The following is a 21,564-nucleotide window of genomic DNA, read 5'->3' on the forward strand; positions in this document are numbered from 1 at the left end:
TCATTTTGAACACCAGGGGAGAGGCAATGTCTTCAATAAAATGTTTTATCAATTGTTTCTTTTCTCACCTAAAATTACAGCAAAATATCAGAGGCCAAGAGACAGTTATTGACATGATCCAAACGCAAAGAATGATGCGGATCACACCAAAAGCTCCAAGATAACAGAAATATTATTTCCATCAGTCCCAAAATCTAAGGTCACACACAGCACAATGAGTCACATTTCCCATCTTTTATAAGAACACAAACAATGCTGCAAATGCATGGTCTTCTCCAAGAGAAAGAGAGGGGGGAGGGGGGTCATTATGATCTAACCAGCAATCGAGCAACCTGTGTTAAAAACTTTTGAAGTTTCTGAAGGACCGTGCAATAGTAACTTTATGTACACTAATTGAAAATACATGAAAAGTACAATGTTTTAAGGGCAACCCATATTCATACCAGTTATGACCACTTAATTACACTACAGGTGAAGGGGTGGTGGAAATTAGTCCAGTCTACTCAACAAGGTGAGAGACATACAAAACATACACCCAAAACTAGGCTAATAATAATAACCCCTCAAAAAAAGATGCAACACAAAAAATAAAACCTGAACACCAAAAACACTGTACATGACGTTTTTTTTCTTTATTATATAATATATATATATATATATATATATATATATATATAATATATATATATATATATTGTATATATATATATTATTGTATATATATATACTGTATATATATTTTATATATATATATAATATTATATATATATATATATATATATATTTATATATGTATATATGTATATATTATATATATAATATATATACTGTATATATATATTTTATATATATTATATATATGTATATATAATATATATATATATATATATATATATATATATATATATATATATATTATATATTTATATATATATACATATATATATATATATAATATTGTGGTGCTACATGCTGCAGTTGTGTTCCTTGTAACGGGATGAGGGACAAAGGAAAAGATGGAAAAGTGTGCACATTGTGTGTGAGAGACACGTGTAGGCGTGTGACTACCGATATAAAAATACATGCCCCGGGTGAGAGTGAGGTAACGGATGGGCTGGTGCTTTTAGAGGGGGAGTGGGGGAGTGCCTCGAGAAGGGGGGGGGGGGTTGTTAGGGCGTTGGCATTGTAAAATAAAAAAAAAAGTCTAAAGGCTGAATTTAAAACAGGGAAGACTCGAATCCACCACCTGGCGAGGTCTCAAAAAAACCCAGCTGCGAACAGTCATGAGTCTACTTATCTTAAGGTTTTCACGTTTTATAATTCAGTCTTTAGATGCATGTTGGAGGAAACGGGACCAGAGAGCTGTCCATATACTCACGAATTTCGAAGGCGGTGGCATGGCATTCTGGTCCTGTGGGGCCAAATCTGGGTTGAGGGCAAACACGGCATCGAATTCGATCTGTAAAATGAATGATATGAACACATTACTTTTTATCTAATTGAATGAGGAAAACATAAAATTATCTAATTGAATGAGAAAAACCACATTTTTTTATCTTATTGAATGAGAAACACATTTTTTATCTAATTGAATGAGAAAAACAATTTTTTTATCTAATTGAATGAGAAAAACAAACTTATCCAATTGAAAAGAAAAACACATTCTTTTATCTAATTGAATGAGAAAAACACATAGCCTATTATCTAATTGAATGAGAAAAACAATTTATCTAATTGATGAGAAAAACAAACTTATCTAATTGAATGAGAAAAACAAACTTATCCAATTGAAAAGAAAAACACAATCTTTTATCTAATTGAATGAGAAAAAAACAACCTTTTATCTAATTGAATGAGAAAAACAATTTATCTAATTGAATGAGAAAAAAATGTATCTAATTAAATGAGAAGAACAATCTATTATCTAATTGAATGAGAAAACCATATAACCAATTATCTAATTGATGAAAAAACTAACTTATTATCTAATTGAATGAGAAAAGCATTACCTTTTATCTAATTGAGTGATAAAAACATCACCTATAATCTGATCGAGAAAAACCTTACCTATTGTCTAATCAATTGAGAAAAACAAATTACCTATTATCTTATCGATTGAGGAAAACACATTATCTATTATCTGATTGATTGAGGAAAACGCATTACCTATTACCTAATCAATTGAGGAAAACACGTTACCTATCATCTAATGGATTGAGGAAAACCACATTACCTATTATCTAATCGATTGAGGAAAACATTACCTATTATCTACATCGATTGAGAGAAACGCATTACCTATTATCTAATTGATTGAGGAAAACGCATTACCTATTATCTAATCGATTGAGGAAAATGCACTACCTATTATCTAATCGATTGAGAAAAACGCACTACCTATTATCTAATCGATTGAGGAAAACACATTACCTATTATCTAATCGATTGAGGGAAAACACATTACCTATTAACTAATCGATTGAGGAACACACATTACCTATTAACTAATCGATTGAGGGAAAACACATTACCTATTATCTAATCGATTGAGAATAAACGCATTACCTATTATCTAATCGATTAAGGAAAACACATTACCTAATATCTAAGCGATTGAGGAAAACACATTACCTATTATCTAACTGATTGAGGAAAACACATTACCTATTATCTAATCGATTGAGAAAAAACGCATTACCTATTATCTGATCGATTGAGAAAAACACATTACCTATTATCTAATAGATTGAGGAAAACACATTACCTATTATTTAATCGATTGAGAAAAACGCATTACCTATCATCTCATCGATGAGAAAAACACAATACCTATTATATAATCAATTGTGAAAAAACGCATTAACTATTATCTATTCGATTGAGGAAAACACATTACCTATTATCTAATCGATAGAGAAAACACATAACCTAGTATCTAATCAATTGAGGAAAACACATTACCTATTATCTAATCGATTGAGGAAAACGCATTACCTACTTACCAAATCGATAGAGAAAACACATTACTTATTATCTAATCGATAGAGAAAAATACATTATATACCTATTATCTAATCGATTGAGAAAAATGCATTACCTATTATCTAATTGATTGAGAAAAATGCATTACCTATTATCTAATTGACTGAGGAAAACACATTAACCTATTATCTAATCGATTGAGAAAAAAACATTACCTATTATCTAAGCGATTGAGGAAAACACATTACCTATTATCTAATTGATTGAGGAAAACATTACCTATTATCTAATCGATTGAGGAAAACACATACCTATTATTTAATCGATTGAGAAAAAACGCATTACCTATTATGTCATCGATTGAGAAAAACACATTACCTATTATCTAATCAATTGTGAAAACCGCATTAACTATTATCTAATCGATTGAGAAAACACATTACCTATTATCTAATCGATTGAGGAAAACACATTACCTATTATCTAATCGATTGAGGAAAACACATTACCTATCATCTAATCTATTGAGGAAAACACATTACCTATTATCTAATCGATTGAGAGAAACGCATTACCTATTATCTAATAGATTGAGGAAAACGCATTACCTATTATCTAATCGATTGAGAAAAACGCATTACCTATTATCTAATCGATTGAGAAAAAACGCATTACCTATTATCTGATCGATTGAGAAAAACACATTACCTATTATCTAATCAATTGAGGAAAACACATTACCTATTATCTAATTGATTGAGGAAAACATTACCTATTATCTAATTGATTGAGGAAAACACATTACCTATTATCTCATCGATTGAGGAAAACACATTACCTATTATCTAATCAATTGTGAAAAACGCATTAACTATTATCTAATCGATTGAGAAAACACATTACCTATTATCTATTCAATTGAGGAAAACACATTACCTATTATCTAATCGATTGAGAGAATCGCATTACCTATTATCTAATCGATTGAGGAAAACGCATTACCTATTATCTAATCGATTGAGGAAAACACATTACCTATTATCTAATCGATTAAGGAAAACACATTACCTATTATCTAATAGATTGAGGAAAACGCATTACCTATTATCTAATCAATTGAGGAAAACACATTACCTATTATCTAATCGATTAAGGAAAACACATTACCTATTATCTAACTGATTGAGGAAAACACATTACCTATTATCTAATAGATTGAGGAAAACGCATTACCTATTATCTAATCGATTGAGGAAAACGCATTACCTATTATCTAATCGATTGAGAAAAACGCATTACCTAATATCTAATCGATTGAGGAAAACGCATTACCTAATATCTAATCGATTGAGGAAAACGCATTACCTATTATCTAATCGATTGAGGAAAAACGCATTACCTAATATCTAATCGATTGAGGAAAACACATTACCTATTATCTAATAGATTGAGGAAAACGCATTACCTATTATCTAATCGATTGAGGAAAACGCATTACCTATTATCTAATCGATTGAGAAAAACGCATTACCTAATAATCTAATCGATTGAGGAAAACGCATTACCTAATATCTAATCGATTGAGGAAAACGCATTACCTATTATCTATCGATTGAGGAAAACGCATTACCTATTATCTAATCGATTGAGAAAAAACGCATTACCTATTATCTGATCGATTGAGAAAAACACATTACCTATTATCTAATCAACTGAGGAAAACACATTACCTATTTATCTAAGCGACTGAGGAAAACACATTACCTATTATCTAATTGATTGAGGAAAACATTACCTATTATCGAATTGATTGAGGAAAACGCATTAAACTATTATCTCATCGATTGAGGAAAACACATTACCTATTATCTAATCAATTGTGAAAAACGCATTAACTATTATCTAATCGATTGAGGAAAACACATTACCTATTATCTAATCAATTGTGAAAAACGCATTAACTATTATCTAATCGATTGAGGAAAACACATTACCTATTATCTAATCAATTGTGAAAACGCATTAACTATTATCTAATCGATTGAGGAAAACACATTACCTATTATCTAATCAATTGTGAAAACGCATTAACTATTATCTAATCGATAGAGAAAACACATTACCTATTATCTAATCGATTGAGGAAAACATTACCTATTACCAAATCGATAGAGAAAACAGATTACTTATTATCTAATCGATTGAGAAAAATGCATTACCTATTATCTAATTGAATAATAAAAATTACCCTTTATCTATTTTGAATGAGAAAAACACAGCCTATCATCTAATTGAGAAAAACACAACATATTACCTAATTGATTGAGAAAAACACTATCTAATCGATTGAGAAAAATGTAGATATTAGTCTTCCAAATCTAGTACCTCGTGGAGCCCAGTTGAAAACCAATTTCTCTTGGGGAGTGCAACATGCCCAAACCATCTCCCTCTACCCCTCACCATGATCTCATCCACATATGGCACTCGGGTAATCTCTCTTTTAGTTTCATTTCTAATCATGTCCTGCTATTCAACTCCCAATTTTCTTCTTAGGGCTTTGTTCTCAAATCTACAAATCTGGTGGATATTGGTTCATTGCCATACCACGATTCATGTATATAGTAACACCGATCTCACTAAACTGATATATAGCCTCATTTTTATACATAATTTCAGGGGATTTGATTTCCAAATTTTACTTAACCTAGCTCTTTTCTAATTTACTTTTTTTTTTCAAATTTTTATTAGACTTAAATTCTAAAGATCCTGTATTAGAGATCATAGTACCTAAATACTTCAATGATTCCAAATTATTAATCCTTTCTCCTCCAATATTTCATCTTTCATTGCAATAGATAACAGGCAATTGTTTTTTATCGATCGATTAGCTAACAGGCAGTGTGTTTTTTCTTATTCAATTAGATGATAGGTATTGTGTTTTTCTAAATCAATTAGATAATATAGGCAATGTGTTTTTATTCAATTAGAAGATAGGTAATGTGTTTTTCCCAATCAATTAGATGTAATCAATCGATTGAAAAAACAAACATTGCCTACCATCTAATTTAATAAGAAAAACATATATATCTAATTGATTGGAAAAAAAAAATAACTATCATTTAATTGAGAGAAAAACACACTACCTATTATCTGATCGATTGAGAAAAACATTACCTATTATCTAATTAATTGAGAAAAACACATTACCTATTATCTAACTGAATCAGAAAAACACATTACATATCTAATTGAAAACTTAGATCTAGGTATTTTGCGTCTCAAATTCATAATAATCCATACAAAAAAAGAAAGAAAAAAGTTGTTTTTCCTCTTTCTTATGCTTACACAAAGCAAACAATGCGTGGTAATGAGTTATAATTACTTCCTGAATACATTTTAGAAATGATTCAGTTTACTATAAAAAAAAAAAAAAAAAAAAAACTTCGGAAGCACTATTATTAATTGAAATATTCATGACCTTATACCCCCTACATGTAACGGCTCGGTCAGGTCACATCAGAATTCCAACCTCCTGCAGTCACTAAATTTGTCATCTTTCCTCAAGATACAATCCTTTTTTTCCTTAGGTCTACCCAGAATTTCTTTTATAGCAATTCCATTAAATATCAAGTTTAGGCGAACACCATATGATCATGATCTGGTTAACTCTTGCATAAAGTGATGATTTCGTCCCCCCCCCCCCCTCTTGCGTATACATATATTCCACCATAAGTATTAAATATCTAAGAATCCTTACTCCATATTTCATAAGGGTCTTTATGTAAACGGAATTTACACCACTCATCACCAAGTTTTCAAAGATTCATTTAATGGTATTTGGTCCGTAAGATCAAACGCTAGGACCGAAGAGGATATTCAGTATAGAGGTGTAACAAATGAAGTCAATAAAGGCACGTGAAGTCAGACAGAAATATGGAAAGCAGGAATGGAGATAACTTAAAATATCCATTAACAAAATTTAATTTTGCGATACAAAGCATTAACACGTAACCTCACCATCCTTGTGAGATTAGGAAAGGGGGGGAGGCTAGGAGAGCCTGTAGGTCTACCTGCTGAGTCATCAGCAGCCATTGCCTGACCATCCCAGGTCATGCAGTGGAGAGGGGGCTTGGGCTCTATTCATTTGTATATACAGTTAGTCTCTAGGCATTGTCACTGCCCCTTGCTTCTGCCATTCATGAGCGACCTTGAAACCTTTAACTGAAGCCTTAACAGATTTTCCATTCACTGTTGGGGAAAAACTGAATTTTTTCATTTCAGCATATCTATATACTTCAGCTGGGATTTCGTTGTAAATAATAAATCAACAATCACAAGGTATACAATAGATTAATAAACGGATCTTAAGTAGACTATAAAATAGAGAGAGAGAGAGAGAGAGAGAGAGAGAGAGAGAGAGGAGAGAGAGAGAGAGAGAGAGAGAGAGAGAATCGACATCTTTAGAATTCCATCCCCGTGATATTCAACTCGACTATATTCCATCAACATATTCCCGTGGATCCACTAAATGGGATTTCCTTTTTACGATCAGATATTTGCAAGAAATGCAACATAAGAACTAGAGATACTCAGTAGAGAACATGTCATCGCCACGCCAGGCAGTCTTGTTTTAATCTTAACTCCACTGCGTACTTGCACTTCGTGACTTCGACGTATTTACTTTAATGGGTTTGTTTTGGGTCATAACCCAACATGGCCACCAAGTCTCGTTGAAACTGGTTCAGTGGTTTTTTTCCGCAATGTTCAAAAAGAGAGAGAGAGAGAGAGAGAGAGAGAGAGAGAGAGAGAGAGAGAGAGAGAGAGGAGAGAGAGAGAGAGAGAGAGAGAGAGAGAGAGAGAGACTTTTTTAATTAAAATTGCTAATATTTTCAAAGTACTGCTGTGTACTTGTACTTTGATGTACTTCCCAAAATATTACAGATTCATTCTTGGGCTAATAATAATAATAATATGACAACCAAATTTGGTCAAAATCGGTTAAGTAGTTTTGTGTAAAGCTGCTCACTAATAAATAAATAAATAATCAAATAAACGGACAGGGGTGACTACGTAAGATTTTGGAGACTGCAACTAAAAATAAACAAAGACGATACTTACTTCCTTTCCTTTGGTTTCTCCCTTTTCAAACCATTCGACGGTGACGCTTTTGGAAGCCGGGTTCACGGCGGAAACAGTCGCTGAATGAACCCGTCCTGAAATAAATGAAGAATAAATTCAGTTATTATTTAACTTATTGCAATGACATGAAATTCATAATAAAAAAAAATATTCAAAATTTCCAGTAATTAGAAAGCCCGGTACTTTTAAATCTCTCATGACTTCTTACATAGTTAATCTAATTCCTTATTTCTTTTCCTCACTGGGCTATTTTTTCCATGTTGGAGCCCTTAGCCTTATAGTATCCTGATTTTCAAACTACGGTTGTAGCTTAGCATGCAATAATAATAACTCTCAAAGACAGTTTACAATAATTGGCAAATAATAGTTATCAGCATGTGTAATATTAAATATCCTATGTAAATGTATTTATAAACCCGCCGCGAAAATCAAAATGTAAAGAAAATAACACAAAAAATCGTATAGTAAAGTGCCCAAGCTTTCAACCACTCTCCAATTAGATCTGCATTCGCTTCACAATGTTTTCCTCCGGCCTCATTACAGCAATCACCATCCAAATCGCTCGCCTTCACTGTAAACAATTGATCAAAGTGGCTTATGAACGTTCCAACTGAACCCGTTTAATTGAAAATAACTACATTGCACACTTAAACAATATGAAAATCCCTTATATAATTAAGAGCAAGTGTGACTAAACATATGTACTTTGTAGCTACGTTGCTACGTCAATGGAACCTCAGTTTCTTGAGCCCGGATTCGATTCCCCGGCCCACCAGAAGCTATTATCTTTGATCCCGAAGCAGAGAGTATCCAGATATTAGGTGGTGTGTGTATATATATATATATATATATATATATATATATATATATATATATATATATAAATATATATATATATATATATATATAATATATATATATATATATATATATATATATTATATATATATATATAATATATATATATATGTATGTATAATTCATGTCACGCTCAGATGGAGAGGGAGTAGTCATACCCGAGAGGATCACTCTGAAACCATACGTTCCCACTAATTGCCGAAACAGCGGTTGTAGTCAAGAAAGGGGAAAATGGTTGAATTTGAGCAAGTGTGGCTATCTATCTAAATATTCAGGACGTCATTTTCGATGGCTCGGGTACACACACACACACACCACACACACACACACATATATATATATATATATACATATATATATATTTGTGCAGCATTTTGGGTAACGGGGGACAAAAAATCAAGGGGATATCATTTGAATGTTAAATTCAATTGTAATATATCAGCCTGAAAGACAAGAAAATAAAAATACAACGACAATACAAAAATTCAATTGAAGTAAATAAAACATAAAAGACAAAGAAACCAAAATCTAATAGACCGACAATACTAACATTCAATTGGAATAAATGTTAAGTGTAAAAGACAATAAAGAAAACAAAAACAAATATAGACAGACAATATAAAAATACAATTAGAATAAATAAAAAAAAAAGTCTAAAAGACAAATAAAGCCAAATATAGACCGACAATACAAAAATTAATTTGGAATAAATAAAAAAGGCTAAAAGACAAAGGAAACAAAACCAATATAGATCAACAATACAAACATTCAATTGGAATAAATAAAAAGTGTAAAAGACAATAAAGAAAAAAATATATAGATCGACCCGACAGAACGCCTGCACGATAACACCCCCACCCCCCCACCTGGGCCTTACCTGGTGCGCGTGCCAGTCGTGTTACCTTATGAAGACTCGAACTTTCCATCCTATTAGCATTTTCCCTGTTGGCTCCATTCCGCTGTCGCACTGTTCTCATTAACATTTCCTATTCCTCCCACCTACCAATGGCATTTAAAGATCAGACCGAGTTGAGAGAGAGAGAGAGAGAGAGAGAGAGAGAGAGAGAGAGAGAGAGAGAGAGAGAGAGAGAGAGAGAGAGAGAGAGAGTTATTCCCCAAATCTACCTCTGCTACGATTAATCATCTTTATAACTATATGGCTAAAACGTTTTGCTTAAATCAAAATGTAGGTTAAAATGTTATACATAAAATTTAGTTTTAAAAGGTTTTACACATATCAAAATGTAGTTTAAAACTTTTTACATATAAGGACGTAGTTTAAAACGTTTTGCATATCAAAATGTAGTTTAAAACCTTTACATATCAAAACGTAGTTTAAAACGTTTTACATATATCAAAATGTAGTTTAAAACCTTTTACATATCAAAACGTAGTTTAAAACTTTTTACATATATCAAAAGGTAGTTTTTTATTTATATCAAAATGTAGTTTACAACGTTTTACATACATCAAAATGTAGTTTTACTCGCACAAAATTTAAATTAAAACTTTTCACTCACAGAAAATGTATATCAAAACATTACTCATACAAAATGTATATTAAAATATTTCACTCACGCAAAATGTGTATTAACACGTTATACTTATATACAAATGAAGGTTTTTTTATACAAATATCTCCTTCTTATCTGGATTAGATGAGCCTCACGAAATAAAAAATATCCCTCCCAAAACAAATTAAACCTTCAAAAGATATCTACCCGCCCACGAAAAAATTGATTATAGTCTCCTAGCAAAAAAATAAAAAAAGAAATTGCGTGCACGCAACCAACAACATAACCCCGATACAAAATGAGAACCCTGGACCTAACAAACAAGCACCGAAGGTCGCTAAACCCTACCACGTCAATTCTTCCGCGACCTTCATGCAATAAATACTAGCTTCGATACAATCTTGGTTATTTAATCTATTTCGAGAACATGAGATCTAATAAATGAGAGCGATGTCATGCGAGCGAGGCCAGCATGTCATGCACATGTTCGCAAATGTGGGGAGTTCCGGCAAAAGGGGGTATTAGCGTTATCAAGGTGTTTTAATAATCCAAGGTCCCACGGGGGCCTGGAAAATGAAGTCTATCTCCTCGCAGGATAAATCCAGAAGGATATGATCCGTTATTGTTGTTATTGTTGTTGTTATCATGATGATGATGATGATGATGATTATTATTACGACTACTACTACTACTATACTACTACTACTACTACTACTACTAGCTAAGCAACAACCCCATACAACTTCATACAACACAACCATTCATCTGTAATGGCAAAAAAAGTCTCTCAATTGATAGCTTCTTGTAACGACACGAGATTTCTTCGTTTACTTTATACCGCCTGTTATAATTTACTATTGCTACAAGCTAAGCTACAACCCTAGTTGGAAAAGCAGGATGCTATAAGCCCAAAGGGCTCCAACAGGGAAAGGTTGCCAGTGAGGCATGGGAATAAGAAATAAACTGTAATAGAGGTAATGAACAGTTAACAAAATATCTTAAGAACAGTAACGACATTAAAATGGTTTCCATATATGAACTATTAACAAAATAATTGCTACAAATCTTTATATAAATGCCTAATAAATTAGAAAAATAGAAGGTACGAAGTCATGAATTAATTCCAACGAAATCCATAGAAATTCTTTAATAACTTCAGCTTTCCAAATGATGTTAAGGGTTTCTAAACATCCTCATAGATTTAGCATTACAAAACGCCAAAATAAATGTCCAAGAAATAAAATACTTGGTAATAAAATGACTGCATGTGTGCATGTCCGGGCTCTCGACATCAGCAACCTATAATCATGTCAACTACTGGGTGTGGGATACACCAGAGCTTGAATATCCTCTGCCCAACTTTTGCCACAATGCAAGTGGAGACAAGACCGCCACGTAAAACGTCATTTGTACTGAGTAGTCAGCGTCACCATAAAACTGCAATGTGAGACTGAAAATCATTACTCAACAGTTCGAATTTCTACAATTTCATTTTGGGCAGGGGACTAGGGAGTCCATTCAGCATCTAGGTAATGTAGAAGGTTAAAAGAGGGTGTAGTTAAAGAGTTCATTACTTCTATTTTTTTAATTAATTTCCTTTCCTCACTGGGCTATTTTCCCCTGTAGGAGACCTTGGACTTCAAACATACAGCTCTTTCAACTACGGTTGTAGCTTACCTAACAACAACAACAAAAACAACAACAATAATAATAGTAATAATAATAATAATAAAAATAATAATAATATCCTTTGATGGAATTAAAAAGTGACGTCAAATAAAGTTATTCTTTTGAACTTAAAAAACCATATGCGTCGAAAATTATATAAATTAAACACTAAAAATATGATCTTGGATATGTACTCTCAAAGTTATCATTTTCTTTTTTCTTTTTTTAATTGACAGACAGTCCGAATTTCAGTCTGACAAAACATGTCCTCAGAGTACAGCAAGTTACTGCTACTTGTATATGCATTCTACCTCTAATGAAAATGTTAAATCACACCGTCTGTTTAACGCTATTAGTGTTTGATTACCAATGTTAAAAGGTGATAATACATGTTAATTTAGATTAAGTGAGCTATATGAAACTATAGGAAAAAATAGTTATCAACTTCATTCATTTATCGTACTGGGGAAGATATACTGTAAATCAGTATTCACTCAAAACTCATTAAAATGTGTTAAGATGTTTGCCTACCTCCGCTAATTATATTTTTATCAAAACTATATGCCAGACTTTAACTCTAATTATGAAAGCAGAATGCTATAAGCCTAAAAGCCAAGTAACCAAGTATATAAGAATTATAAAAATAAAATATCTAAAAAGTTTACTTAATATAAAAAGAGACATGTCAACCAGTTTCACACAAAACGCAATTGCATATAGTTCAAATTCAATAGTTTCTTTGGTGCCTGCAACCTCGCCGACCTCGTGAGCTAGGGATGTGGGGTTTAGGGGAGCCAACAGGTCTACCTGCTGAGACATCAGCAGCCATTGCCTGGCCTTCCTTGGTCCTAGCTTGGACGCTGATCATATGTATATAGGGTCAGTCTAGGGCATTGTCCACCTTGATAGGGCAATATCACTTTCCCTTACCTCTACCATTCATGAGCACCCTTTAAACCTTTGACTGGAAGCTCATTCCACAATTTGGCAGGAGGCTGGATAAAACTTAATAGAATACAAGGAAAAACAAGTGGTTAAAAGTAAGGGGTATAACCAAATTTCTTCATTTACGATACAATAGTTAAAATTATCAAGAAGCATGACAATGTTCCTTATAGCAAATAACAATAAAGGAAACAATGTCGTGACTTCCATTATCATTAAAATCAAAGATTATCCAGAATAACCTGTCAACTTCAGTATGGGTAAAATCCACCTCAAACGTGTTCTCATCTTTAACTCGTCTTATAAGCCGGAGGAAATTTTAGTAATATATAATTCAAATGCAAGATTCTCACCTGAGAATTTATGGTTTATGATGAAATTCTTAGCCGTTAGGTTTGCTTACCCAACAGGAATACATTATCACAATCGATGTTCCAATCCAATCTGCTGTATCTCCCCTATATAATAAAGAGCACGTGTCTGGAGATTATATATATATATATATATATGATTATATATATATATATATATATATATATATATATATATATATATATATATGTATGTATGTATGTATATATATATATATATATATATATATATATAAATATATGTATCTGTATATATGTATATGTATATATATATATATATATATATATATATATATATATATATATATATATATGTGTGTGTATATAGGTATATATGTATATATTATGTATGTGTGTATTTATATATTTATATCTATTTTATATTTATTCGTCATGTGTTGTGCTAATGAATTTGTAACTTTAGCGTTGCCTAGGTCATGAGAGAATCTTTTATATACATTGCAGCATTCATACTCTGGCAAATAGCAATACGGTATTGGTACAGTAAATGGTAAGAAATTCTCTCTCTCTCTCTCTCTCTCTCTCTCTCTCTCTCTCTCTCTCTCTCTCTCCTCTCTCTCTCTCTCTCTCTCCTCTCTCTCTCTCTCCTCTCTCTCTCTCATTAATTCCTTGTTAATGATGCCTTTTTAGTAAATGGCTGGTTCCATGCTTTTAAACATTGTTTGAGAATAAAAAAAAAAACACACACACACACCAACTGTTACACTCCGTTGATATGCCCTGTCTGTGATCAGTGCTTTATATAGAGGTATACTGAATAATAAATATTGTGGTATCAATTCATCTTTTTGGTTGTAATTACATATCTTGATTTTATAGATACAGATAATTGCGGTGTTATATATATATATATATATATATATATATATATATACATATATATATATATATATATATATATGTATATATATATATATATATATATATATATACACACACACACATATATATATAAATATATACACACATACACACATATATATATATGTGTATATATATATGTATATATATAATATATATATATACACACATACACGCACACACACACACCTATACATATATCTAAAACCTGATATGTATTTTAGATTTAGGAATGTATATTATACATAAGAATTAAATGTATATATTTATATATACACACCAATGCATATACATAAAAACTGATATGTATTTTAGATTTAAGAATGTATATTATACATAAGAATTAAATGTGTATATATATACATTATATATATATATTTATATATATAGGCCTATATATACTTATACATATATATAAAAACTGATATGTATTTTAGATTTAAGAATGTATAATACATAAGAATTAAATGTGTATATATATACTGTGTATATATATATATATATATATATATATACTGTATATATATTATATACATATACATTTATTATACATATATAACCTCATGGACTGTACCCCGAACGTATAACCCAAGTAAAATAGTACATAATACATATTCATTGTATGCTACCCAACCTCTTTTAATACCGGTTATACAAAAACCGAATACATACTGAAACGATGAGCTATAAAAGCAACATCTCGCGTAGATGCAACACAAAGCCAACCTCTATTAAGTCGTTGTCCGAGACGCATATCGCCACACTGCTTTTAGAACTTCTGTTTTTGTGCCCTGGCCCAATCCCACTGTCACTATGTTACGTCGCATGACGGTATCTCATCTGCCACCACATTATTTTCGTTTGAAGCTCATCTCTCTCTCTCTCTCTCTCTCTCTCTCTCTCTCTCTCTCTCTCTCGCTGATCCAGAAGGCTTGTTATTACCATCTATATTGAAAGAAAATTGTACAACTTTCTTCAAGTTGTGAATATAAAATGTATGTATATGTATATGTGTATGTATATATACATACATACATATATAAATATATAAATATATATATACATTTATCTATCTGTATATATATAAAAACGGCCAAAGATAGTCCACTACAGAATAAAGGCCTCAGACATGTCCTTCCACTGGTGTCTGTTCATCTCCTTTCTATGCAAGTTTATACCAGCAAATTTTCTTAGTTCGTCAATCCATCGTCGTCTTTCCTTCACATGCTTCTTTTGCAATCTCTAGAGACGCACTCTGTTATATCCCTCCATTATCTGTTACTCATTATATTTCCTGACATTGCCCATTTATTTTTCTTATATGTTGTTGGAATATTCTTTACTATATATATATATATATATATATATATTGTGTGTGTGTACGTATGAACGTGTATACTTTACTCCGGAATTGCCGGAATGATTAAACAGAACACGGAAGGAAATTCCTCACCAATGACAGATTTGAACACGAACTATATTCGGATGATGCATAGCAAGTACTTCTGCCAGAACGGATACTTCATTTAAATTCTAAAAGAACAGACATCTGCCGGCAATGTCCATGTTGATATCAGAATGGGGTAACAGGTGGAGACCTAATATCAAAACATACTTGCAGTACGTCAATTCTGCGTGCCTTTGAGGTTGTTGGCAAGGGGAGAGAGAGAGAGAGAGAGAGAGAGAGAGAGAGAGAGAGAGAATTTTGTAAGTGCCCCCCATTTTTCTAGCTGAAATCTAATATTTCTATAATTTAGCTAACAGCTTTTATTAAAGTACAAACAAATTCCTTTCTCCCTTATATAAGAAAAACTTTGGGCATTTACTTTACGATACATGTTTTGTAAAGAATTACCTCATTTCCTGTTCAGATATTCCCCATCCACAGCAGGATATGCAGTATCGTGTCAGCTGTGTTTTAGAGTAATTTCCTTACTCTCAATCTCAAGGATGCCGAGTTTCCAAGCCATGAGATTTATGCAAAAAGATGATCTAAAGATTAGATAAAATAGAATTTAATCAATAAAACGTGTCTTGAAAGTATGCTTAGTTAGCCTTGCCAAATATAAAGATAGCTTCTCTGACATGTAAATAAATCTTTTGTGAATACATTAAAGAATTCTTGGTACAACTCTGAAGATATGCACCTTGCCACACCCTTACTGAACGGCGAGTACCCAAACAGTGTAGGGAGAGATGGCCGAGGTGGTAGGTGGGGCTACACACAGGAACTCTACGAGCAGTTATGGTTTGACAGGGTGCACCTCCTCGGAGTGAGGTGTCAGGAATACATGCGTCCAACTGTACTTCTATAACGGTTACTTAGCAGCTCCAACAAGAATAATTTTCACCCAATTTCGTTTTGCAAAAAATATATTCAATACTTTGTCAAAAGATACACAAAACCTTTAATAGAGTAATATAAGTATTCATGATCATTTCCCTATGACGTATACAGCATTTATCTTTAAGCAAACATAAAATACCATGTATATATGATACGATGCATATGACAGTCTAACAACATACGATAAACCTTTAACAAAATAAACGGACCAATTACTGAATATAAATTCTAGATGACTGGCAACCGTAATTACAATCGATACAAAGAAGCTACTGCCTAATGGCAAGTCATGCTCCGTCTGAAATAAATCGAAAACCAACAGGCCTATGAATATTTGAGCATTTCGACTGTAGTCACAAATTATCTTCTTTCTTCACACGCTTTGAGACGAAGCAACATTGCAAATCATTTCGACTAAATCAATGTAATACAGTTAAACAATATTCAATACAAACCTTGCTATATTTAATTAAATTATCTTCACATTAAAGATGGCAGGAGGAGGTAGAACATGAACTATAAATAATTGGCATCTGGTCTAAATTCATTAAACGATACAATTTATATATATATATATATATATATATATAGATATATATATATATATATATATAAAGTATATGACTATTTTTCTCAAATATCAACCAAGAATTAAATGCTACATTGCGATCCCTACATATTGAAATGAGTCACCATATCCCAATAGATCTACGACTAACAAAGCCCTAAAAAGTTGTAAATTTTGCTCCAAAACCTTGATATTAAAACTCGAATAAAATAAACTTTCTAGGGCGAAGATATTAAGGCTTTCAAGAGGAAACGGAAGACATTCTTGTTTTAAGTGCTTCGATAATGTGGATTTGACAATAAACGAGCAATATGCAGTGTGAAATACTGAATGCCTTGCAATGTAAACGATAAAATGAATTACGAAAGGTCCTGTAGATAGTAGGGTTCCCCTGCATTGTAGGACCAGAAATGCAGTCATAAAAGTAATTAAAGTAATATGCACAGTAATTATTCTACACCACAGGAAATAAAATCAATATAAATATAAACTATGATTTACGTATTACCATGGAGCGCGGTATTACTGATAAATAATTCAGAACAGCGAGGATTCAGCATTGTTCTACAGTACAACAAATGGGGGCCCTTATCAAGTGATGGCGTGAGAAGGCACCGTATATCAGGAGTGTGTCCACCCCGCCCACTTGGAACTTATTAAACCTCGAGAATTACCCGATGACAGCTTTAGGAAGAATAACAGCATTATTGCTGTCTTGCGGTTATAAAAGAAGAGAAACAGCATTTGCTACCTCAAGAAAAAACGAATGTCTTGAGTAGTTCACACTGCAAGTGTTCTGTGGTTCAATGAGTACAGCCGAATGTACACACACTTCTTTATAAGCAAAATCCTAACAATCAGGAGGAATAATCTTACTCGTTGTGGTGATAATTACGTAATGTGGAGTTCTGTGTCAACATAACAGTCACGAAAACGCTGAGTAGAAGTAACCTGGAATTTTCATCATAAAGGATTGATATGCAATTTCAAATTTATAACCTAATAAGAAAATATTCCAACACTAAACTTTTTTACCAATGATAATTAAATACGATTGTTCATCAATGTTTCAGCATGTTCAAAATGCTTACATATTGACTCCATAAAAAAAGAGGCCCTTTATTAGGAAGTTCTTGAATCTTTGATAAAGGATTCAGTTCTAATATTTAGAATTTTTACCAATTGGAATTAGAAAGTAGGTTTCTACAGAAACCCCTATTTCCTAAGATCACTCAGGAACATCATGTTACTAAATATTTTTTTTATTTTCAGGAAGTGTTACCAAATAATTTCTTCAGGAACAAACTGTCACCCGATATATTTTTTCAGGAAAAAGCTATCACCGATTTTCTTTTCTGATTTTGTCTACCTGTTATTCAGGTAATAATTGTTCGACCAGCCATTTACTAAATAGGCATCATTTACAACGAATTAATGTGAGAGAGAGAGAGAGAGAGAGAGAGAGAGAGAGAAGAGAGAGAGAGAAAGAGAGAGAGAGAGAGAGAGAGAGAGAGAGAATTTCTTACCATTTACTGTACCAATAACGTATTGCTATTTGACAGAGTATGAATGCAGCAATATAAAAAATTCTCTTCTGACCTAAGCAACGCTAAAGTTAAAAATTCATTAGCACAACTCATGACGAATGAATATAAAAGAATAAAACGTTTACAACATTAAATAACCCTACAGTAACGTTAAATATATACTACCATTCAAAGCACTTTGGACTAGGGCCAAGTGTCAAAATTGGTTACATACATATGCAACCTACTTCGCTATTTTCTTTAACATATATATATATATATATATATACATATATACAGTATATATATATATATATGTATATATATACACACATATATATGCATATATATATATATATATATACATACATACACATTACATATATATACATATGCATATATATATATATAGAGAGAGAGAGAGAGAGAGAGAGAGAGAGAGAGAGACCTTAAATAAAAATAAAAAATAAATTTATATTTTGACTAATATAAAAGCATACATACCACTGGGACTTACAAATATACATACATACAAATACATACAACCAACTGCATAATCGTTACTAAACCATCATAATTTAGTTATGATAAAGATTAAATGAAATCAACATTCATAACCTTGAAAATTACAAGCAATTGTAGTGCTCACGCGAAAATCTCAAATTGAAGGTTGTATTTGTATATGCAATACAAACAACTCTAACGTGCCAATATTTCCAAAGAGATAACCAAGATTTACAGAAAATGATAAAGGTCAATTGTAGGCTTCAGAACACGATGAAGCATATAGGAACACGAAGCCCTGAAAGGAAGCATTCGATCACGCGATAGGGCACCATCACCCAGAGAGAGAGAGAGAGAGAGAGAGAGAGAGAGAGAGATATTGGGGGGGCGTTAAGAGGAAGTTGAGGAAGGAGCCAGGTATATATGGCACTGCAGTGACATTCCTCTCCCTCTAAGCCTAACAGTGTTGCCATATCAAACTCCAATACATTTGGTGAAATCGATTCTTAGCTGTTTCCCTACGTACTTCCGCGGGATTGTTTAGGAACTATTGAGCATAATTTTGTTTAGTTTGAGGGCTATTTTCATAATCCTATCAAGTAAGATCTACACGTTCAGTTTATCGTATACATTCTTAGAGATTGTGCATATGACACTATATAACTGGTGTTTGGCAAATTCACATTATCGAAACACTTAAAACAGAAATTTCTTCAGTTTTTCTTGAACGAAGGATTTCTCATTTATCAATTCTCGAATTTTAATTGTTTTGTTAACAACAAAACACTATATTTAAAACTGAAATAAAACAGTTTACAAGACCTACTATGAACTACTACTACTATGAACTAGGATAGAAAAATATTTTTTCTTCACAATAACACTAGTTTAACAAAATAAAAGTTTAAAAAGAGTTAAATCAACAGTAAAAACATGAGTGAGGGCACTCAGTAGAGCACAGACCTCCGCCACGGCAGCTTATTTCTCGATATTTTGCTTGCTCGTGACCTTGAACTTCCAAAATTTAATCATTTCCCGATTTTTACATAAAGGTTAATCACTACAAGTTTCATTACTCTACGATTAAAACGGTGGCCTGAAAACTGTTCACAAAAACTCACACAAACACACACACAGGAGGTAAAACATACCCTTCCAACTTCGTTGGCGGAGGTAATAAACAAAAACAGTAAAAACATGAGTGAAATAAAAAAAAAATAACGAGTAAATCTAAGGAACGAAATCAACCCCGAACACAAAACGACATGCTTGCTTCCATCTTCCCCATCACCTTCATCATCAGTTCTAATTAACCACGTGTTTAGTGTGCCACAGTTATTGGAACCGGAATTGCGCTCTCTCTCTCTCTCTCTCTCTCTCTCTCTCTCTCTCTCTCTCAGTTCAAGGCTGCTCCTTGCCTTTATCATCACTGACTCCGCCCATAATTTATTTCTTCCCTGTCAGAGGATCAATATCAAATGGAAGAAAACACTTCACCACGATATAAGAGTTAAGTTTTCCGTTTTATTAAATAAAATGCGTTTATTATTACTCATGCAATGTCTCCAGCCTTGCGGAAGTTTTTATAAGCAAGACGAGACTATATATTACATGTGCAATACATATGAATATATACAAAGATCATACTATAACTCGCATAATATGTAAATTCTAAGACAACTAAAAAATCGCTCCTATATAATAAAGAGCAAGTGTCTGGATATATACCGTTCCTCCGGTAGTAGGGAGAGTTAATAGTTATACCCTGGTGAGAGGGCATACCCCGAAAGGTACTCTAAAACCACAATCTCCCACAAATTATTGAAACTGCCATGTTGCAGTTAGGAAAGTGGGTGGGAAAGGTAGGGTTGAATCTGTGTGACGGGACGCATACACTGGTATAAACATAAAATAACAACAACTCACAACCAACTAAATTCACGGTATCAAACACTGTACTCAATTTCCTAACTTTAAAGGCATCCATCTTCAGCTGTTCCCTTGTTTCCAACAAAAACGACGATACAGTGAAGTCCAACTTCAAACAGAAGAGAACGACACACGCATTAACAGTATGACCCAAACTTCTTTGAAAGCCTGACATACCTTACGATTTCTCTTCAAAAAGGAAGTAAAGGTCTAGGAAAATATTGTCGGCACAGGAGGATCGTGTATAGGAACCCATACAAGGCACAGGTCGGCAATTGGATGAAATAAGTTAGAAAAGAACGTGGCCAGAAGCTATAACGAGAAACGTTAT

The 21,564-nt window shown here is 32.5% G+C and overlaps 1 protein-coding gene across 1 annotated transcript in view; it reads right to left on the reverse strand.

Annotated features, from left to right (window-relative positions):
• LOC137633176 (kinesin-like protein KIF2A) overlaps positions 1–21,564 on the reverse strand; it is a 118,551-nt gene that overhangs the window by 15,153 nt on the left and 81,834 nt on the right. Inside the window, exons 2-3 of the mRNA XM_068365333.1 lie at positions 8,101–8,195; positions 1,325–1,459 (exon numbers count right to left, since the gene is read on the reverse strand). Of these exons, the coding sequence (XP_068221434.1) occupies positions 1,325–1,459; positions 8,101–8,195 (230 nt within the window). The remainder of the gene's footprint in view (positions 1–1,324; positions 1,460–8,100; positions 8,196–21,564) is intronic.

The sequence above is a fragment of the Palaemon carinicauda genome, chromosome 42, assembly GCF_036898095.1.
Source record: "Palaemon carinicauda isolate YSFRI2023 chromosome 42, ASM3689809v2, whole genome shotgun sequence".
Taxonomy (NCBI): domain Eukaryota; kingdom Metazoa; phylum Arthropoda; class Malacostraca; order Decapoda; family Palaemonidae; genus Palaemon; species Palaemon carinicauda.